The sequence below is a fragment of the Onychostoma macrolepis genome, chromosome 14 (genome assembly GCF_012432095.1).
Source record: "Onychostoma macrolepis isolate SWU-2019 chromosome 14, ASM1243209v1, whole genome shotgun sequence".
NCBI lineage: Eukaryota > Metazoa > Chordata > Actinopteri > Cypriniformes > Cyprinidae > Onychostoma > Onychostoma macrolepis.
In genome coordinates this window covers 8,402,245-8,426,108 of record NC_081168.1, presented here as the reverse complement: position 1 = coordinate 8,426,108, position 23,864 = coordinate 8,402,245, and the positions used below count along the sequence as shown (strand labels likewise).

The window sequence follows — 23,864 nt, the reverse complement described above, 5'->3', positions numbered from 1 at the left end:
GTTTGGACAACAGCTATCTAGCAAGCTAGATGAGTCTCTGGTGATTTAGTCTCACAATCTGGACCATATAGATATTCTGCAGCAAAATCTGCTGTTACCCTATAAATGATTTTTATTGTTTTATTAACTACTATTCCTTTACAGAAAGTGACTTCAAGTCGAATAATTAAGTAACATAATTCATGATTGATATTATGATGATCTGAGCGGTCAGACTTTGTGTGGATGGTCTGTAGTAACTCCGTCCATAAGTAGTAAGACCTACCAGGAATCAGTAGAAATTTACTTTAATTTACTCTATCTATCTATCTATCTATCTATCTATCTATCTATCTATCTATCTATCTATCTATCTATCTATCTATCTATCACACGCACACATTCAGCACACAACTGTTTACTTACAAGCTTGTCATAGTCCCAGTTACCTTGCCTCCCTCCCCAGACAGCATCTTACATAACCCTTATGTGACACCTAAGCAGAAGTGTGGAAGTTTGTGTGTGTAGAGTGGCAGTTGTTTGCAGCAGTGATTCGTCTTTATTAAACAGGCTCATGCCTACGATCTTGTTTACAGATACGCATGAACATAAGCATATTTCCATATCCATGTTTAATAAGTTGAGAAGTGACGCCTTTCGAAATGAAATTTAATATGTTCATTCAGACATTTATCCAACCAGTTGTAATGTATCTGTATTGCACCGTACTATAGCATGTGTATGGTAATGCATTTTGGTTTATCCTGGATTTATATCTAATAGACTTATATTAAACATTAATATTCTCTTTGTATTCTAATGACTGAAATTCAGGGATGTTTACAATTTAAATGGTCTATATAAATAGTTTTTATTATAAGATGTAACCTAATATACACGTTTTTTTTAAATCTCCTATGATAAATGAAAGTTAATCAGTGTTAATAGCATGATCCACCGACTCTCTAAGCCTTATTAACTACAGATCTGCTGATGCAATCTGGTATTTTGCACGGGAGAGCTGTGTCCTGTATAGTTGTGCTTTTTAGTTTCAGTCATGCAGATCAGACCCATGTAAGGTGATATAGCTCTCTGCATCTACATATTCACATGAATTCTTATCATGGCCAGAAGACTGCAGTTTCCTTGCAAATTGCAGCTCTCACCAATTTCCTGCGTGGTGGCTCTGAGAACTATTTCCACATGTAGATATTTTTTTTTCCCTGTTCTTCTGTCACTGTGGTCTGATCTCTTGTTTGTAATGCAGGCTCAAATCTGTAGACCATGGAAAGCTCTTGCTAAGCCAGGAGCTTTAAAGCCCCCAACACTTTCACTGTGGCAATGCCTGTTTAACCCTGTCTTTTTCTCATTCTCTCTCTCTCTACCTTCTGTCTTTTTGCAGAGCCCCAGCTGAAGGGGATCGTAACGAAGCTGTACAGTCGACAGGGCTTTCATTTGCAGCTCCAAGCAGATGGAACCATTGATGGCACTAAAGAGGAGGACAGTGGTTTCAGTAAGTCAGCTGGCCTCTTTTAGAATATGTTCTCAAATTTTCACCCGTCAAGACACAAGTTCAGAGTTGGAAACAAGGATACACTGATAGAGTTGCCCCTAAAAATATTTGGACACGTGATATATGAATGCTTTTGTGTTGAATAACAGAGTGGTGTTAAATTATTATTATTATTATTTTAAATATAAGAATTATATTGCTTCACAAACATGTTTTTAGGCCTCAAATGATTCAGCAATAAAAATACAGTTTAGAATAAAGTATTTGGATACTTTATGGTTGCCAAACGTTACCGGAACATGCCCATAGTTACTCAACTAGGACAGTGAAGGGAACTGACTGTATACTTTCCTTAAAAATCTCCTCAAGACCAGCTGGTAAAACGTAATTGCAAAAATGCCTTAGAAAAGTGAAGTTAGTTCTAGTCTTGCATCATTTGCAGATGCCACTTGGTTTGATATGTTGCATCTAATGCAATGACATCCAGACATTTTTAAGTGCAACTTAAGTGTCCAAACGCTTTTTCGGGGACACTGGATGTCTACTCATATTTCAGTGACAGCTGCTGTCGTTATTGTTTCCTTGGCAGCTGTACTGCTCCTTCAGACAGCATTTCTGTCTCATAATGGCACTTATAGACAGCTTCAGCTTTGCTTTTCACTTTTTAATACTTTTACAGTTACTGTATTGGTCACAAGAGTCAAGAGGTTCAGTTCTTTATTATCCTGAAATGGAAAAAGTAGCCGGAGCGGTCACTGTTTTTGAGAAAACAGTTCTTTAGAGAGAACAGTCAGTGTGGCTGGAAAGCCCAAGTACGAGAGAAACATTTTTAGGCGGATGTCCATAGTGCCTGAAAAAAAACTTTTTTTGTCCCTTACGACCAAAGATTATTTTGTGTCATTTGAAGTCATCTTGCCGGGCACCTGCAAGTGTGAATTATTTATTCCGTAGGCAAGTGCGGATGGAGCCGGCTGGCTGGTTGGCAGGGCTCTAATTTAATATGTGCTATATCTCACTGACGCTAAGTGTCTGTGGCATTCTGGGGCCTGTAAATTAGCTTGACTCTATTCAATTAGTCATTGGGTGAAGATGACGCTTATATCGAGCAAATGAGTTTGTGGTGAAAGGAGTCATTTGTAACTGTGATCACTCGAGTCTCCAAATCCTCTCATCCATCATGCTCATCTAGATTAACATAAATTTGTGTCTAGTGCACATAAACAATGTTTAACTTGAAGAGCCGTGCTAATTGAAATAACACCCTCTGTTTGAATTTAAATAGTGGTTGTTTGACTCAAGCATTCGTGTTTTATTCACCCTTGAGTTGAATCTGCGCCACCGGTGCAGCTGGCCAGTCCGTCTCTTGCTGCGTGCTTGTTTATTTTCTTGTTTGTGTTCTTCCCCTGCGTGATTGACTGAGGTAAAATGAGTTATATAGGGGTGAGATTACATAATAGCTGACCTGCTTTTCCCACCACTCTCCCTTATTTTGTGGAGAGAATGAAAAGCTGTTGCTGGAGAAGAGAAGTGGGAAAACAGGGAGCTTCTATCTCTCACGCTACAAAAATAGAATTGTTAGGAGCTTGGTGCCCTTGTCTCCATAGCGACGGCAGTGCAGTCCTCTTGGCTCTCCTCTTGGTGTGTGTGTGAGTGTGTGTGTGTTTGATAGGGATGAGGGTCTGCTCCAAAGCTCTCTTTACTCTCTGGAATAGATGTACGTCTCTTACCTTAACTGATGCTCATTGCGCTTCTGATTGTGATTGAGCATGTTAAGTTTAAAATATTATGTCATTGTTTCACGTAAATCCCATAAATATGACATTAGTTCCAGTTTTTAGGTGTTTATAGCATATATCAGACAAATGCAATTATTATTTTTTTTTTGCCCTAAAGTCATGCCATGGTGCTATAAATAAATAAATGATAAATATCTTCTTTCTCTCAAAGATAGTAGGCTTGACAGGAAAATTTAGGCAAATCACTCAAAAATCTATCAATTATTATGTTTTATTGGTTATTTCTAACTGTGTGAGAATGTCAGCCAGAATGAGAAGGTTTCATTGCCATTTGATAATGATAGAATCAAATGGATTTTATTAGATGAATTGGGCAGATCAAGGGGGTTGAGAAGCGGACATTTAAAGATAAAGACCTTATTGAAAATCAGCTTTTCCATCTCTCAAGTCTGACTGTGATGAGCTCTTGGAGGAACAAGACAAAAGCTCATTCTGGGCAGTAAATGTCAGGTATGGATGCTCTATTGGATTATGTCTCTTTGTGCAGAGTTTTAGAGCTTAATTCAATTCCTGATCAATGTATCTTGGCAGGAGACCTTTCTCTCCGTCAACATTAGGTTTTATCTCTGCTAACTCGCCTTCCATCTGAAGAGTAGGCTGATGTGTTTTTCAGTCAGTCATGGTGTATTCTAATCAGTCTGATTTATCTCTGGATATAATAAACTGAAATACTAACATCTGAATGAAAGGCTGAAATGTTTCTCTAAAAAAGCAATAAAAGTTTACCCAGTTTTACTGTACATGGTTTTATCCAGGCATCTAGAATTAAACATCAGAATTAAAACGTCCAAGATCCTTTAGTATTATTTAAAGGGAATGAAAATTCTGCCATCATTTACTCACCCTTATGTCATTCCAAAGCCATAAGACTTTTTTTCATCTTTGAGACACAAGTAAAGGCATTTTTAATGACACCTGACAGACTTGATTTGTGCACAAAAAAACAAAACGAAACAAACAAACATCAAACAAGCATATTTGAGCCTCCATTTACCATATTTGATTAGGTCTAGGTCTATATATTTATATATGAAAAAAAGTCTAAATTAAATCTGTTGATCATTTACAGATATTGTGTATCTTCAGAAGACTTGGATTAAACTGCTCAATTCATATGGATTACATTGCTTTAGAAATAAATCAATAGATTACATAATATTTTTAATATTTTAACACTGACAAGCTGCGCAAATCCACGTTCATTATCAATGTGGATTTGCGCAGCTTGTCAGTGAACAACGGCTCTGTGTGGTAAATGCAGCTCCATGTGAAATCACGCACGTGATGGAAATTACCGCTGATTACAGAACCGGATTTACTGACAAGATGCGCATTAAATATCGCATGTGATATATCGTGCAGCACTAGTGTTTTGTGTCCTTTTTAAAGCTCTAGTCCCCATTATTTGTGACTGCATTGAACTGCATAGCATTTCACAGAAGAGAGTAAATGCATGTTTTGATGAAGGCCTAAATGATGACAGAATTTTCATTTTTGGCCAAACTAATCCTTTATATGTTATACTAAGTGAACAGGAAGTCTTCTCACCCATGTTTTCAGTGATTGGTGCTGTAGGAGAGACTTTTTACTGAATCCTGATGGTTGTTGTATTGGCTTTTTTGTAGAGATGATTATCGTGCCCTCTTGATCTTCCCAGATCTCTGTGCTCAGGTGCTCTATTAGGTGTGAGTAATTGAGTCTCCTCTCCACAACCCCCAGCGACCAAGCTCTGGTAATCCCTCTGAAATGAGGTCTGCTCGTAACTGCCTATGTGTCTATGCCACAAAAGATGAAGATACGAAAAACATATTATCCTCCTTTCATACAAATGTAATCAATAGCTCATTAAAGCATCTGCATTTGGCTTCTAAAACTCTTCGTATGAGTCAGTGGCCATAGACCACAGAGCAGGAAGAGAGCAGATCTCTACAGGTGGACCTGGCTGGTGTCAGAGGGGTTCAGAGGGGAGAGGAAGGGCCTTGATGTGGGATTAGAGGGGATGGAAAGCACTCCGGACTGTTGTGTAAAATAGCAACATGGCCATCGATTGAGCTCTGCAGGAAATAAGAAATATTAATCAAGAGCTCTCATGTTTATGATGAAAGGCAGAAGGCATTTCTGGTTATGTTCTCTCTGGAGGGTGAGGAAACAGGGACGTAGATTGAGTTAAAGGGATAGTTCACCCAAATTTGGTCACCCAGATTATTTGAAATGAGATGAGAGCGTGCAAATAATGACAAAAATTGGGATAGTTCACCCAAAAATAAAAATTCTGTCATCAGTTACTCACCATTTTGCTCCAAACCCATACAAATTTTGTCCATCTTCAAGCATGCATGTTTGAGTTTTCCTTATTACCATTTTTCATGTGCTCTATTGTATGACCATTGATGTTTTATGTGAATAAAAGCTCAGTTCAAAATATAAAGTGATCATACTGTAGCTCTTCAGAAGACTAGGACTAATTTAGCTTGATTGTTATGGCTTTCTTATAATTTCTTTATGAACATTGTGAAGTGTCAAATTTTGGGTGGGATGGACTTACAATGGAGGGACAGATATTTATCAGGTTTTGTTAAAAAATATATTTTCATTTGTATTTTGAAGATTAACAAAAGTCTTACAGGTTTGAGGGTGAGGATTTTTAAAATGTATTTATTTATTTATTTATTTTTGGTGAAGTATCCCTTAAAAAATAAATAAATAGATCACTGAATATTTACATTTTTAATTGATCAGATTTTGACAAATTTTGGTCAGTTCATCACAAAACTGTCATATACCTTTAGAAGAAAAAGTGCATGAGTGTGAGTTAATGACAGACTTTTCATATTTGGGGTAACTAACCCTTTAAGAGATAAAGGAGGGATAATATTTTAGTTGATGAGAGTACATATTCCTAAAACACAAAACTTGTTTTGTGGTTGTCACATGAAGGCAGTATAAATTGTGCTAATCTAGATCAGTGTGCATTGTTCTCTGTTAACACACACACACACACACTCACTGAAGGAAAGCAGCCTTTTAATTTACAAGTTTGTTTCCTCCTTGTTTTTTTAATCAAGCTAAGTTACATAACCAGTGAAATGGCTCATATGTTTTTTTTTTTTTTCAAAAAGCTTGTGCTTTTTTCTTCTCAAGCTTATGTTCCTCAGATACTCTCAGTGTTAGGGGTGGCTGGCTGGCTGCTTCACTTTTCCCACTGGCAGAAAGAGGCTGTGTGGATGGGAGAGATTGTCAGCTTTGTGGCTTACGTGGTGACAGGGGGGACAAAGGTGTGAGGAGAGTTGGCACAGCCAGTGGTACCAGGAAGACAGAGCCCCGCACAGCTCACTAACTGCTCAACAGAGAGAGAATGTGTGAAAGAGACGGAGGGAAGAGTGTGAAACAGACAGAGAGAAAGAGAGCGCGTGTGAAAGGGAAAAAGAGGAACTATGTTAAAGAGACAGCAGTTCAACACACAAGTGCCAGGGAGAGAGATGAAATGCTGCCACATTTAGATCATAATAAGTCAGGTTAAAGTGCACTGGATTTAACTATAAAACACTTGGAAAAATCAGGGTTAGAAATGCAGTAAAATGTGTAAAAACTATTTTCATTAAAAAAGTGTAAGGATCCACCCGCTAGTCCAAACAATGGAATCCAGCAGCCTGGTTGAAGGTTTATTGCGTATTCGGTCTTTTACTTGCGCTTCTGAATTCATCAGGATTTAGTTTCAATTTTGGTCTAGCTCCGTGCTCAATCTGACTACAATTCCAAGTGATCATTAAATTTAGACTGTACTTCTAATTAAAAACTGATCACAAATATCGCTTCTATATTAATTTAGATATTTGATTATCCTAGACATCCCATACTTTCAATTATCCGTTCACTGGGTACCTAATGTCGCATAGAGTCTCACGCCCCGGGTTTTGCGTAGATCTCACGGACACAAACTCACCAGTCCGATGTTAGTCAAAGGATGTAGGTAGACTAATACCTAATTGTCTGCCGCCAACTGCTTGCTTATGATATAAAGTGTAGTTTACTTAGTCGTTTCCCGTACAACTTGCTAGCACCAGTGATAGACAGAAATCTGAGGTCTCAGATGACGTGCCTACTGCTCCGTTCATTCATGAGCCTTCAGTTTGACCTATCCTGGCCGTAGATGTGCGGTAACAAAAGCCTCCTCACAGTCTAATAGTCATAATGATTTCAGGACAGTTCAGAATAAATCAAATGTAAAGTTGTATCATGCCAATCACATAATGAAACAATTAGAAGCCAATTTAGAAAGGATAATGCAATTGTGAATCACATTGTAACCACGTGGCAACCCTGCTCCTGTACATAGAGACTGTGGCTATATGGGAAATAGCCAAGTGACCTACGCAGGAGACGAACAAATTGAACATAGTCACACATGTAACAGTTATCCTAATTTAACACAAGACACACGGTCTCAAATGCATAGCAAAGCACTCAGATGTTTTAGAAAATAAACTTAATTAGCCTATGTGCACATGTCGTAGCACAAACAACTATACAGTGTGCACTATGGGCACAATGTGTTTAACACAATTACATTTTTAAATCATACCTGACAGCAGAGAGACACACGGCAGCGAGAGCTCCAGAGACCTCACACACTGCATGGGGTTTTCTGACTACAGAAATTCCAAAGTAGTGTTTTGTCACTTCCCTTATATACCCAAATAAGAAAAACAAAAAATCTTCAGATAAGTTGTAAAAAGATAAAAGACTTTTTGGTGTTTTTGGTTCTAGTGCTCCAGGGTCGCACCTGGATGAAGATGGATAAACATTCCCGCTGACCCCTAAAGGGGGACACACCCCCTCCTCACCAGAACACAATTCTACAAAAGTTTTCAATATTTCTCATAATAAAAGTGACTACTGTGAAATTGAGACCAGTTTACCAATCGCACAGATACCTTCAAAATGATACCAAATATGAAAGGGTTAAGATCATTAATTCTTAAGATATAATAAATTCAGTTTGTAAGTCTGGCAACTTGAGTTCTTGACACTTCTATGTCATGCCCAGGGGGGAAGGAGGGAGCCTAAGGATGGGTCAAGGGACAGATGTGCAAATGGTCTTTCTCCCAGATCTTCCTGTCAGATTAGAACGTTTATTGTTTTATTGCATGTCATGTGTGCTGCGAGAGTTCCTGAGTTTTGGCCTCATGAGGAATTAATTTCATAAAGGAAATAATTTCACTCCTTTCAAAAGTAATTTTAAAATGTCTTTACAATGTTACTTTAGTGTTTTTATATATACGATTATTGTATTTATTATTTTGAATGAGCTTTTATTTTTTAATTTTCAGTTATATATTCAGCTATATATAGCTTTTTCATTATTTCAGTTTAAGTTTTAGTTAATTTAGTATTAGAGCTTTTAATACTACAATTTATTTTATTTCAGTTAGTTGCCAAGCAGCATTTCTACATTGTCATTTTATTTCGGCTTTATTTCAATCAAAAAAATAAGTAAATAAATAAATATTTGTTGTAGTTTACAGTAGCAACGCTGTCTTTGTAATGTTAAATGTAATATTTTAAAAAAGTCTTTCAAAAGTGACATTTTATCAGAACAATGAACTAACGGACAATGGAAAAAAGTTTCAAAATCTTATAGCTAAAAAAAACTTTCTACTGATATAAATCAAGGCCATTTGGTTGAGGAAAAATAAAACCCAAATACTTGTAGTTAGGTAAACTTTGATGTTGGCTTGAAGCTTTTACAGTCCATACAAGTGTTACACAAATAGACAAAGACTGTCAGATAGATGCTAGCTGGTTGCGTTCTAGAGAGTTGCTAAAGCATTTCTAGGGTGTTTATACTGGAGTGTTAGTAATCTTTGCGGATTCTGGTGAGTCGGGCGCTGTGTTGATGAAGTGTATGTGAGTGGACAGAATGTCAGCGCGGCTGACATGATGCTGATGAGAAACGTAAGCATGCACATCTGTATTCTCAGACTCATGCTGCTTGCATATTCTGCGTTATGCCTGTCTCTGGATGACACTTTATTAGTTGTGCAAGGATTTGCCTTGTATGTGAACGCTTCAAATGAGCACAGACCGTGTGGTGCATTTTGTGAATGTAAAATGCTCCTGGCTTGCTTTATTTTCGCTTCCCCTAACATCAAATATATATATATATTATATAAGTTACTGCAATAGTGATATCCTAATCAATTAGCTGTACTTATGCATAAATGTTTGCAAATATAATTATGACTTTTCTCTGTTTCCTATGCAGCCATGTTCAACCTCATTCCGGTGGGCTTGCGAGTGGTGGCCATCCAAGGAGTTCAGACCAAACTCTATCTGGCCATGAACAGCGAGGGCTACCTGTATACATCAGTAAGTAACTACAATTTAATGTTGACGCTTGTTTATGTGTACTATACTTCACTCCTTCAGCTGTTTTAAATCAAGAAAAGTCACACCAAACTTGCTGCTCTCAGACCAACACCTGAGCTCTGTCATTAACACTCACTGCACCAGCGCACCCAACTCTCATCGCCTGCCAAATCGTGATATCAGACACTCCAGATAAACAGACCTCCTTGTGACCCAAGATCAAATGGTCACATGGCCTTTAAGATACGTTCCTGCTCCCGAACCCCTTACTGTGCTGAAAAAATTGTCACTCCCAAGAGCACGGCACAGCGTTTCAGATTTATCCATATAAACAGATGAAGCCTCCACTGTGTGCTAGTCTCACACCCTCTCTCCATATGGCATGCTGTCAGAACATGAGTTAAGTTACAGCTGTGACAAATATCTCAAGATGTTTTCATAACCTCAGCTCTACACTCGTAGTTTAGATTATGCGCAGCCCCTCACGCTAAGTGGCGTGATTACAGGGTGGATGGCTTAGAGATGTTTGTTTACTGGCTGTGGTCGGGCTGAACTTTGCCCCCCTCACAGTCCTGACCTTCTTCCTGCCTCTACCAGACGAAATGTTGGTGCTCTGGCATTCGTCTTGGTTACTATGGTGATGCAGGCAAGGCAGTATGTGGGTTGTGGAAATGTACACCAGTCCCAATCATTTTGTTCAGCTTCACCGAAAGATAGATGAGACTCTCTGCTTTCATAAGCACATGTGAAATCATCCTTAATTAGCAAAATACATATGGAGGACTGCTTGTAATTGTGCTTAATGTTTAAAAGTACATGCAAAATACTATGAATCACCGATGCGTTCAGTTGTCACAATGATTTGGTTGTTGACTGTTGCCGTGAGTAATTACCATTATTATAGTTGTTGCCCAGAAGATATTTTAGTCCCTTGCGGAGAGGCTTTTCTCCACCTTCCTCTGAAATAGGGGGACAGGTGAGTTTTCAGTGCATGAATTGAGTAACACGGCTTTCGTTGTAAAGATGACTAAAATCAAAAGCTGAAACATTTAGAAACTCGTGAAAATATGCTGAACAGGCAGCCTACATCCCAACATTGATTGACTGCATGAAGACATGAATAATGTAGTAACCTACCTGCCAAACTTCTGCTGCAAGACAAATGTCAGAATTTCACTATGTGGTTGGCATTACTGGAGCTCATGTTGTCTGTCAGGAGAGAGTGGGCGCAAACGAATACACAGTCTCAACAATAACACACTCTCACTCATCCTCAGTCTCGAGGCTGACAGAAATCCTCCAAATTATGAATAACAGTAGAATGATTGGACACTAAGCTTTGGAGAAGGATCATTGAGGAAACTTAGAAAAATACAGGAAGCAGATGTTGCCTGAGAAAGCTAGCCTGGTCCGAGATTGTAATGATTCAACTAATTGACTCCATCGACCAACTAGACAATATTAGTAAAGTTTACTATTTTCTCTAGATTTTACATAGACGGACACAATACCAACAAAAAGTCAGTAATTTATTTTGAAAGAAGTGTTTGAAGGAAATCTCTTGTGCTCACCAAGGATACATTTACTTTATGTACAGTAAAAATAGTAATATTATGAAATATGGTAACACCTTAGTATAGGGACCAGTTCTCACTATTAACTAGTTGCTTATTAGCATGAGTATTACTAGCATGTTGGCTGCTCAGTTGAATGCATTTGCAAAATAAATGTATTAATTTTGTTAAAAAAACAGTAATGTATAGTGAAAATGAAAAAGTAAAAAAATAATTAAAAAAAGATGTGTGAACCTCACTAATTTTGACATGTAGATTATTGGAAGATGTATTACTTGTATAATATTCAGGACTCTAGACGGCGACCAAAATGGTCGCATTTGCAACAATTTTTTGAGAATGTGCAAGTTAAAACTTGACGTGGTCGCATTTGTGTGAGTGCATGGTCTGCGCTGCTCCAACGCTGCAGAGCCGCGGCACATTGTAGCAGGAGTCAGATTTCACTGATCACATGAAGAGAGCGCTTCAGGGGTAGAGCCTTGTTTATACTCGCCGCATCAGCATCGCGCGGAAAAAATGATGCGAATATCGAAGAAATGATGGCAGACGGAGGGTTTGGTTTTAAAGCTAAAGTAAAAGACCACTTCTTAAACCAGAGAAGCTGAACTTGCTGGTATACTTGTGGGGGAAAAAATGCAAGCACTGTCACCTACAGAAAGTTTAGTTTTACTTTTCTTTTTGTTTTCATTTTGTAAAGCTTGTTATCTTTGCTATTTACCTCACGTTACGCTATGGAGGATTTCTTAAAATTTTTTACAATTTATTCCTCAGTGTTTGCTAAACATTCTGTAATTTATTAGTCTGTATATAATACAGCATGTGGTGTAGACCTATGCCATGGCTCATCTTATTCGTTTTTGTAAACGTTTTTAAACGTTATGTAAGATTGTTTGTCATTATAGCCTACTGTTTTCTTGTTGTTGTGCTTTTTAATCAAGAATAACAATGAATCCATCTTTTGTTTTAGTCTTAAAAAGCAAAACGGACAAAAACGTGATGCCAAAATTGCGAATTCGAAAGTGAAAGCACATGAAGCCCGGCTTATAACACAGCAAAAGAGGAAGAACGGGTTGAATGTTGAACACTTTCGTTACCATATTACTATAATTTATGATAAAAGTTCATCATCATGCATTGATTAATCCCATGTAGCAAAAAAATAGAAAAATTGCAACCAAATTATGTGCTTGTGCGACCAACTGAGAAAGTTAGTCGCAAAAGAGCGACCAGTGGGAAGAATGAGTCTAGAGCCCTGACATTTTTGGATATGTCAAATTAAAAATCATTTACATTTTACAATGAAAATATAGTTTTTCTGAAAAGAACAAAAACTTTTTCTCAGAAAAGTGTTTTTTTTTGTCCCACTGCATCTGTCTGCTTGTTTTCAAATGTGTTATGTAAAAACACGTCAGGTGAATCTCAAGCCATTTAATTTTGCAGGTCTTTCTTGAAAGCAACTAGTTGACTAGTCATTCAAACAACACACTAACTAGTTAATTTTGAAAATCAATATTTTTGCACATACCTAATCTAGGAGCAGTGTTTTTCCAGCAGCTCGCTCATCCATGCTGCAAACCTGTTGCCATCGAATCTGTCCTACGTAATGCTGTTTTCAGGATGCTTTGGGCTGAACTCGCTCACAGCAGGCGGGAGATAAACAAACAAGGCAGCAGACAAGAGACTCTCACATGAAGTCTGACAAAAGCATGTAATCTGATCATAACGTTAGGTGTGATACAGCTGTAACATATCCAGCAGGAGCCTTTGGGGATGATAGAGAAGCAACGGGATCTAAACACACACACACACACACACACATACAGCTACTGCACATCCCGACCTCAAGCACACTGTAACTCACGGCGGATCTCTGTTCCCACTCAGTGACTTTAATGATGTGTGCTTCAGCATCTGTAATGAAAACATATGTGCCGGAGTGCTCATTAAATTAAAGCTCTGTTCTCAACAACAGTGATATGATGTGACCATGTGAATCTTCATGTTCTATTGTTTGCTGCTTTTTGCATATGTAAAATGAATCCCTGGAAAACAAATTTTAGTATTTTCAATTTTAGTATTTTTATGTGTCACCGTGTGGCATCCTGGTCGACGGCAGAAGGACGGAGGCTATATTTAACTTTTCTCTGAGTGACAGCACAGCAAGCTTCTGTAGGTTAATATTTTATTGCAACTGTAACCGTTAGCCTGGAGAGTGTTAATACACATAGGTCTCTGAACATTCATCTCCATTTGCTCCCTGTGTTCATTTCCATTTTAAAAGCTTTTCCTGTAGTTGCATTCCATTGTAATTATCCAATATCGAATATACAATTTTGTGAAATGTTCAATAATATGGACATGAGAGGCGATTTTTGGGTGAATGAAAGCAGAATGTGCTGATGTTATTGAGTATACTGTAGCTCTGTGAAGTAATCCAGCGCTTACACAGTGGTGGAGAGCTTTCAGCTGGCATAAGTGGTTGGTGATTATGGGTGAAGGATACTGAGTGTAGGGCATTACGGTAATCTAAACAGTATTATAAGGTCTTTTAATGATTTAGTGTGCTGTAATTCTGAAGTCTCTCTGTGTTCTTGTAATGTGTGTGTGCATGCACTTCTGGGGTTTTTATCCCCCTCACTGGCTCTTTATGTCTGCTGCTATGGAGCCACATGCTGCCTGAGTCACACAACCAGCCAATCACACACCAGTCATGTTGGGAAATCCCCAATCAATGGAGAGTAGGTACTGTAGTGAGTGACGTATGAGAGGTTTGAAGCAGCTCCAGTTCTGCTGGGAGGGTTTACACCTGTTTCTGTTTGGAGTTTTCATGTTTTATTTCTCCTAACCGACAACCGACACTCGTTAACCGATTATTAACCATTAACCGACAAGATTATTTTCAATTAGAAAGGATAAGTGTCTGTGACCCATTAAAAATACTAAAATTTGTTTTCCAGGGATTCATTTTACATGCACAAAAAGCAGCAAACAACAGAACATGAAGATTCACATGGTCACATCATCACGCACTTCTGCGAGCGGAGAAAAACATCATAAAGCTAGGCTACACACACACACACACACACACAAATATATGTATATATTAGGGGTGGGAGAAAAAATCGATTCCCCTAACTATCGTGATTCTTTTTAAAACGATTTAAAAATCGATTGGTTTACCTCAGAATCGATTTTTATTTCATTTTATTAGATTTTTTTGCAGCTTTATTGACTTTGAACGATTACATAAACACACTTATATGTGTCAGAATCCCCGTCTTGGTAAGTATCCTCATAAAGACAGCGATTTAGGTCTTAAGAGAGAGGAAACGGCTAAAAGAGAAAACACATATGTAACAGTATATTGGATCCGGACTTCGGTCTTAAAGGGGAAGCTGTCCAATGTTCGTTCTGTCTGCCATTCATATTCATCATAGCACATTGCTAGAAAATCTCTCACTGCTCTTGACTAAATCACTTTTGTAACTTTAATAAGAAATAATAATAAAATATATATAATATATATAATATATATATGTGTGTGTGTGTGTGTATATATATGTGGTATGTATGTGTGTGTGTGTGTGTGTATATAATCTATACATAATACACGTGTTAATTATATCTATCATAGATAGATAGATAGATGGATAGATAGATAGACAAATAGATAGATATAATTAACACAGTGAAGATTAATTAATTTACACAATGTATGTAGCGTTTCTTATTTATTGTAGTTTTTTGTCCTATTGCTTGAAATTAGGTTCTTATACTTATTTCATCACTAACTGTTTATTTATTTTCAGTGAGCTTGAGGTTTTTTTTTTGTTTGTTTTTTGCCTATTTTTAGGCTTGTATTAGTTTGATATTGACATTGGTGACAAGGGTTATGAAAATTCTATGGTATCAAAGATTTTAATATCATAAAAACCTTTTTAAAAGAAAAAAAAAATTACTACATTGTGATATGTATCGTTATCGTGATATAAAATTAGTTATATCGTGATGTAAGATTCTGGTCATATCGCCCACCCCTACTGTGTATGTGTATGCTCCAGAAATAAAAGTTTAGAAAGATGTGATGCATTGTTTTTGTTAATATGACTCATCATATACAGTCTCTTTTAAGGGTATAATCAACTATTTTCCATTGTCTAGTCTTTAACAAGCAAACAAAAATCACAATAAATTGTAATATTGAATCGCATTAGTAACTGCTAAGATGTGTGTGTGTTTTTTAAATTGTGACAGTCTGTATATTAAGTGTATCATTCAACTTTTTCCCATGGTCTAGAGTTAAAAACAAAAATCGCAACACATAGTAATATCGAATCGCAATACTTGCAGAATCGAAATTCTTATAAAAATCGCAATACATATCGTATCGGCACCCAAGTATCGTGATAGTATCGAATCGGGAGGTAGGTGTATAGTCCCATCCCTAATATACACATATATATACATACACATACAGTCATGGCCAAAAATATCGGCACCCTTAATAAATATGATTAAAGAAGGCTGTGAAAATTAACATGCATTGTTAATCCTTTTGATCTTTTTATTTAAAAAATTCACAAAAATCTAACCTTTCATTGGATAATAAGAATTTAAAATGGGAGGAAATATCATTTTGAAATAAATACACATTGGCCACAATTAACGGCACCCTTTTATTCAATAATTTTTGAAACCTCCATTTGCCAGTATACAGCTGTAAATTTTCTCCTATTATGCCTGATGAGGTTAGAGAACACCTGACAAGAGATCAGAGACCATTCCTTCATCCAGAATCACTCCAGACCCTTTAGATTCCCAGCTCCATGTTGGTGCTGCTTCTCTTCAGTTCACCACTCATTTTCTATAGGGTTCAGGTCAGAGGACTGGAATGGCCAGCAGAAGCTTGGTTTTGTGCTCAGTGACCCATTTTTGTGTTGTTTTTGAGGTTTGTGTTTAGAGTATTTTACGGTTGGAAGATGCAAACATGGCCCATTATAAGATTTCTAACAGAGTCAGTCACTTATTGATTTTTTTTTATCTGTTGGTATTTGATAGAATCCATGATGCCATGTGTCTAAACAAGACGTCCAGGACCTCCAGCAGAAATATAGGCCCACAACATCAAAAATACAGCAGTATATTTCATTGTACACGTGGGGTACTTTTTATCCCTGTGTTCACCAAACCCATCTTGAGTGTTTGCTGCTAAAAAGCTAATTTTTTAGTTTCATCTGACCATAGAAGCCAGTCCCATTTGAAGTTACAGTCGTGTCTGATAACTGAATACGCTGGAGTTTGTTTTTGGATGAGCGAGGAGAATTGTTCTTGAAACCCTCCCAAACAACATGTGGTGATGTAGGTGCTGTTTGACAATTTTTTTTTTCAAGGTTTTCTGACTCAACTATTTTCTGCAATTCTCCAGCTGTGGTCCTTGGAGAGTCTTTAGCCACTCAAACTCTCCTTCTCACCGTGCATTAGGACGATATAGACACACATCCTCTTCCAGGCAGTTTCGTAACATTTTATGTTGATTGGAAAATCTTAATTATTGCCCTGATGTTGGAAATGTAAATTTTCACTGCTCTAGCTCTTTTCTTAAAGCCACTTCACTAATTTGTGAAACTTGGTTATCTTTTGCTGCACATCAGGAATATATTCTTTGGTTTTTCTCATTGTGATGGATGATTAAGGGAATTTGGGCTTTGTTTTCCCTCCTATTTATATTTCTGTGAAACAGGAAGCCATGGCTGGATAATTTCATGTTCATAATCGCCCTGGAGTGCTCAAAATTGTGAATATGAATGGGAATATACTTCAGAGATAATTTACTCATAAGAATTTCTAGGGGTGCCAATAATTGTGTACAAACATTTATTTCATAATGATATTTCCCCCATTTTAAATTCCTATCCAATGAAAGGTTAGATTTTTGCGAATTTTTTAAATAAAATATCAAAGGGATTAACAAAGCAGATTAATTTTCACAGCCTTCTTTGATCATATTTACCAAGGGTGCCGATATTTTTGGCCATATACAGTGCCGCTGGAAAGTTTGTGAACCCTTTAGAATTTTCTATATTTCTGCATAAATATTGTCCTGGAAGTAGACAAAAGAGAACCCGATCAAACAAATGAGACAAAAATAATTTATTTGTCATTTATTCAGGAAAATGATCCAATATTGCATATCTGTGAGTGGCAAAAGTATGTGAATCTCTTGGATTAGCAGTTAATTTAAAGGTGAAATTAGAGTCCATCTGTACAGAGGTGTTTTCAGTCAGTGCAATGACTATCAAATGTCAGTATGTGACATGTTTTATTCAAAGAACAGGGATCTATCAAAGTCTGATCATGTTTGTGGAAGTGAATCATGTCACGAACAAAGGAGATTACTGAGGACCTCGGAAAAAGAGTTGATGTTGCTCATCAGGCTAGAAAAGGTTACAAAACCATCTCTGAAGTGTTTGGACTCCACAAATCCACAGTCAGACAGATTGTGTACAAATGGAGGAAATTCAAGACCACTGTTACCTTCCTGAGAAGAGGTCGACCAACAAAGATCACTCCAAAGCAGAACGTGTAATAGTCTGCAAGGTTGCAAAAGTTCCCAGGGTAACTTCTAAGCAACTAAAGGCCTTTCTCACATTGGCTAATGTTAATGTTCATGAGCCCACCATCAGAGTTGCAAGATGAAAGCCACTGTTCTCCAAAAAGAAAATTGCTTGCTAAAGATCACGTGGACAAGCCAGAGGACTATTGGAGAAAGGTTTAATGGATGGATGAAACCAAAATAGGACTTATTGGTTTAAATGAGAAGCTATTATGTTCAGAGAAAAGAACACACTGCATTCCAGCTTAAGAATCTGTGAAACGTGGTGGTCGTATCATGGCTTGGGCCTGTTTTGCTGCATCTTGGCCAGGACAGCCTGCCATCATTGATGGAACAGTGAATTCTGAATAATACGAGCAAGTTCTAAAGGAAAACGTCAGGACATCTGTTTAAGAACAGAGTCTCAAGAGAATGTGGGTCATGCAGCAAGACAACAACCCCAAGCACACAAGTCATTCTACCAAAGAATGGTTAAAGAAGAACAAAGTTAATGTTTTGGAATGGTTGAGTCTAAGTCCAGACCTTAATCCAATTAAAATGTTGTGGAAGGACCTAAGCAAGCAGTTCATAGGAGGAAACCCGCCAACAACACAGAGTTTAAGTGCTTCTGCACTAAGGAATGGTCTAAAACTCCTACATGTTATTGTGCAGGACTGATCAGTATTTACAAGAAACTTTACCTTCAGTTACTGCAGCAAAAGGGGGTCACACCAGATACTGAAAGCAAAGATTCACATACTTTTGCAACGCACAGATATGTAACACTGGATCATTCTTCTCAATAAATAAATGACAAAAAAAATATTTTTCTCTGACTTGTTTGATTCGGTTCTCTTTGAGGACATCAGAAAATCTGATGATGTTTTGGGTCATATTTATGCAGAAATATAGAAAATTCGAAAGGGTTCACAAACTTTCAAGCGGCACTGTGTTTTTATATATATATATATATATATATATATATATATATATATATATATATATATATATTACACACACACACACACACACACACACACACACACACATACATACATACATATATATAAAGCGAATAAATAGGCCTATACGAGAAACAAAGGAAACCAAGATGGCAGAAAGAGGCATCCTATTTTTCTTTAGACCTATTTTACAAAAGCACAAAGATTTGTTTTTATTGTGAATGTACACAAATAAAAGCAAATATTTTACAATTCCGATTATCTTTATGACTAAAAGAAGTAGTTGCTTCCACTGTTAGAAGGAAAAAATTCAAGTGATAGTGCTGGCGCTGCGTGCGCACACACAGTTAAGCATTGCTACCTTGACAATGCAGCCTGTTAATTATCATACTAAAATACAGTCAGTCAGACATATGGGAAAAAAACACTGCACAGTTTAAATATGTAGTAAAATATGTGCCGTTAAGCGTCATCACCGTACCGCCTTGATGTTATGCCAAACACTCTTTGTTTTACGTGTATATTGGAACGCGATTGAAGTAGCCTACAAAACCGGGTTTACATAATAAATAATATTTTGGCATTCAAATACATCGCGAATACGGAAACATTTGATTTTGTGTTGAATGAGAGACCCAGCGTTGGTTTCAGTTTCGTTTTAGCCTAAATGAATTCATTTTGGCTTGTTTATATAGCTATAGCTTCTTATATTTTTAATTCTTGTTCTTTTCTGAATATTAAATTGAAAAGATTTGTTGTGGAGTGAGGGGAAGTAAAATAGCCTAGCTGTGTTTACAGTGTTTATTATAATGTTTGTAAACATTTTGCATCGGCATTAGGCCCATTTCTGAATGAAATAATAATGCGACTGTTTTTTTCTCTAAAAAAACACTATTTTATTTTATACACGTAGGGTATTATAACCATGCAGCAAACCTTTTAAAATATGTTGATAAATTACTGGGGGAAAAAAAAAAAAAAAAAAAGACTTTTTAAACTGATTGTATTAATCGGTCAAAATTCTGTTCATTGTAGATTTTCAAAATGCAATGACCAATAATGCAAATTAATAATTTAATCGTTGTGAATCTATTCAATATGGAAAATTTGGGCTGATTCATGAAAGTGAATTTGAACTTTATCATCCAGTGGTGTCTGTGCCCCTCAATAAATAAAGAACCAATCAGTTAGTAGACAAACACAATGTGTACACACACAAGCATCCATAGTTATTACATGTGAAGCTAAAATGCCTTGAAAATGGCCACATTGATTATTCAAGGCCGTGCAAATATAATAAGTGTGGCCAAATTATAAATAAACCAATGGCAAATGGAATATAGTAAATGATGTTCAGTTAATTTGGGCTACTACAAGTCAAATCAACCATAACATGTCATAAAGCAGTATCCTACAATTCAGCACTTTTACTACTACGCAGTAAATCAGCAGTACAGGATTAAGTCAGGCTGACTCACCAGTGCAGTTCACTTTAAAGAAAAGAACTTTGCACAATAACCTTTTTTTTCCTCTTTTGAGATCTGGCAGTCCATGAATGAATTATTTTCACTTGAAAGCATAGCAAGGGCGTTTAGCCTCTGCTGACCCATTGTATGTTGTTGTAAAGTTTCTTTCCAAAGGTTCCCACATATGGAGCTCTCTAACCAAGTTTACATGCTCAAGAATATTACAACTAGAATCTGAATTTTTATTCTGTCAGTAAGCACTCAGAGAACCCTAGAAACCGCATAGCAACATGCTAAAAAAACAGCATTGTGTGTTTTTGTAATCTGTGTGTTTGTGATCAGAAGGTAGAAAAGAATATAGAAAGAGAATGCATGAGTGAGTCTGTATTACTGCGTGCAAATGTATTCATCCATCAGCTTGACAGTGAGTGGGAGAGAGGAAATCAATTAAACATATGTTCTGTTCTCTGCATAATTTCTCTTTACATTTAATAAACCAAACCACATGATTCAATGCTAAGCTGTGTTTAATGGTAATACCTGCTGTTTGATCAGTGAACACATCAAATATTACAACAACCATGCAAATATAAATGGTTTAATCACAACATATTACAAATGAACAGTTGATCAGATGACAGTCAGTGCACACTGGCGACGTGCGGGCTGTCCTGTGAGCTGCTCTGCAGGCACATTTGAAGTCGAAAATCAGTTTAGTGTTGGGTCATTAAGAGCAGGCAGAGACAGGCACATCAATATTAGAAGTCCACAGACTACAGAGAGAGCACAGACACCATAGCCTGCTGTAGTGGCCATAAGCGACACTCTGCAAGGGGACAGTTCAGACCTTATAGAACACTTTCTACAAATACAGTACATGTCGATATCCCATGCCTTTTTTTAAAGCAGTTAAGACATAAATCCTGTATCTTTTGCTTTGAGAACTATTAAATATGTTTGATTAAACTGTTTTTTGACAATCTGTTATTGTTTAGACATTACCAAATTGCAAATACCATAGAGAATGTTTAGAAAACTAAATTCCTCATGATGTTTAATTTGTCACTAGTACCCTATTTGTTCCCTCAATGTCCCATCAACTCATGTTTGAGTCTTGGTGACTTGATAGACTAACTAAAGAATTGAAATATATTGCAGTGGATTGTAAAAAGTATTATTGTGAAATATTTTATGTTCCTCTAAAACGACTTTACCACTGTCATTTGTAGGCTTCCATTGGGAATAGCTTTTGGGAATGACTTTTTAGGGGCCATTCTGGTATATAACACCCAGTCCAATCAAATGCTGATTAAATAAAATCAAGTCCTGTCCTACATTATTTTCTTATTCAATATCCTGTTTCACTTTGAAATATGTCACATTACAGAAGTAAAATAGGTTTTGAACAGCAGTTCACATTAACTTGACAAGAAGCTGAAAAAGGAAAACCGTAGTCCTGTGGTATTCTTCTCAGTAAAGTTAGTGCCATCAGCAGTACGACTCTTTCGTTTGAGACATCTTGAGCTTCAATGATAATTCAATTATTTAGATGGGTGGTTGAGGCAGAGGGGAAAATGAGGTCCAGGTGGAGAGACCTGGTTACCAGGCATCTGTACTGCACCAAGCAGGAAGGAACAGCCTCTGACTGGAATGGATTCTGTCAGCTTCCCCATTTACTTCTTTTCCATAAATGGGATTGGAATTGGAAGAGGGAGAGTGGCTAAAGTAATGAGACCGATCGAGAGAGGGAATGGGGGGAGGTAGGTATACTGTACAGAAGCTGAAAAAGGAAGAATCGTAGAGAAAAATGGAGAAGATGGTGGGAGAGGCGAAAATTAACGAGGTTAGTTTTTGAAAAAGATATTGAAAGACAGAGGGAGCATCTGATGGAGGATGGATCAAGAGAGAGAAAAGCAATAAGGGAAAAATAGGATGGAAAAGAAAATATCAGATGGAAGGAGAGAGCTGAGCAGATGGCAGAAGATAGAGCACTTAGACATATATGAGGACCAAGTAGAAACACTATCTGTTTTTAGCACACACACAAACATCTCCTCATGCTTTTCTGTCTGGGAGGGGGAAGCCCTTTGGGAGAAGGGAGGGAGGGGCAATGCGGGATTTCCCCTGTCAGAGGAAAAGATATTAGATACGAATCAGTGAGCTGGCAACAGCATGACTGCAGCTCCTGATATAATTACACTTGGAGATAGAATCAGCTCGAACACAAAGCACTACAACACCTCAATATCTGCTCTCTTTTACTCAGCTGTTAGGAGGGTAGATTAGTCATGTGGTTAGGGACAGTACAGAGAAACAGCCGGAGCCCAGGTCAAGTCACTCGCCAAAATTAATACTTGTCAATGTCTAATGCAAAGAAAAATTGGCTTTGAAAAGTGAGTATTTGATACTTCAGTTAATGGATTGTTGGTCGGTTTATTATGAACTACAACGTAAAAATACATAATTTAAACTAAATTTAAATGAAATTAATAATTCACCAAAATAAATGTATTACCAAAACACTGGTTCGGTTTCACTGAAAACTGAAATGAAAAATAAAGTTTTGGTAATTAAATTACATGTGGAAACGCAGACGTAATTGCGGAATCCATTCAGAAAATCAGAATTTACATTATAACGCAGAATGTCACAGAATCACATCGACTTGCAAAATACAATTTAAATATGAATCCTGCCTGTCTCTGTGTGAATGAATGGTGCCAGATGCATAGTTTCATTTACTACACACATACTGAAGTGCGGGTGATGCTCACAGTGTTTTCAGCCTCTGCCGCCTCGATATATGAGTACATGAACGCATGAACATAATCTCTAGAACTGATCTGAGAGTGACTTTTCTTTTGAGTAAAACTATCGTCATTTATACTACAGGGCCGTTGAATGCTTGAATCTGATTGGCTGCCGAACGTTCTGAGGTGTGCAATTATTTTCAGGGAAACGCACAGCGAATGTAGTTCCAGGCAGCTCTTGACCACATTACATGACCATATCACTTCGCCAAATGATTTCTGTTATTTCAAAGGTCTTACAACAGCAAAATAACCAAGACCCACAACGACACTGGCCAAACAAATAAATATAGTAATCAAAATGATAAAAACGACAGATCATGTCTGTGTTTTTGCCACAAAATTACACTTTATTTTGTACGGAAAGCACATTCTCTTATCTCTCCTGCTCTCCCTTCCTCACAGACCGCACATACATAACAGTTACAGTTTGCACACACGCTAACATACATCGCGCTAATGTTGTTAGCGCTACTCTGACGATTTTATCAGTAAACAACTTAAAAACTACATGACTTCTCACAAGCGAGGTAACAACAACGGCGCTGTTCGTGAACAAAAGGAACTAAGTTTCACTATAACTAGAGACATTGCCGCCGAACACTATTGAGAGACGCACAGAGGTAATTCTCTCTCTCTCATAACTTAGTTATTAACTGTATTAACTGCATTAGTCAACGGCTCAAGCCTCCGTTACTAGGTTTAAAATTACGTTTTGGAATTCGCAACGGAGGCGTTGGATGAAATGCGGAAGAAATAATCCTACTCACAACAGCGATTTAAGTAGAAATACTGGACGAATG

At 37.3% G+C, this 23,864-nt stretch overlaps 1 protein-coding gene across 7 annotated transcripts in view; it reads left to right on the top strand.

Moving 5' to 3' along the window:
* Window positions 1-23,864, top strand: part of fgf13a (fibroblast growth factor 13a) — a 132,430-nt gene that overhangs the window by 91,338 nt on the left and 17,228 nt on the right. For all 7 annotated transcript variants that reach the window (XM_058797911.1, XM_058797905.1, XM_058797906.1 and 4 more), the window contains 2 exons: window positions 1,382-1,492; window positions 9,554-9,657. In XM_058797911.1, coding sequence (XP_058653894.1) covers window positions 1,382-1,492; window positions 9,554-9,657 — 215 coding nt within the window. The remainder of the gene's footprint in view (window positions 1-1,381; window positions 1,493-9,553; window positions 9,658-23,864) is intronic.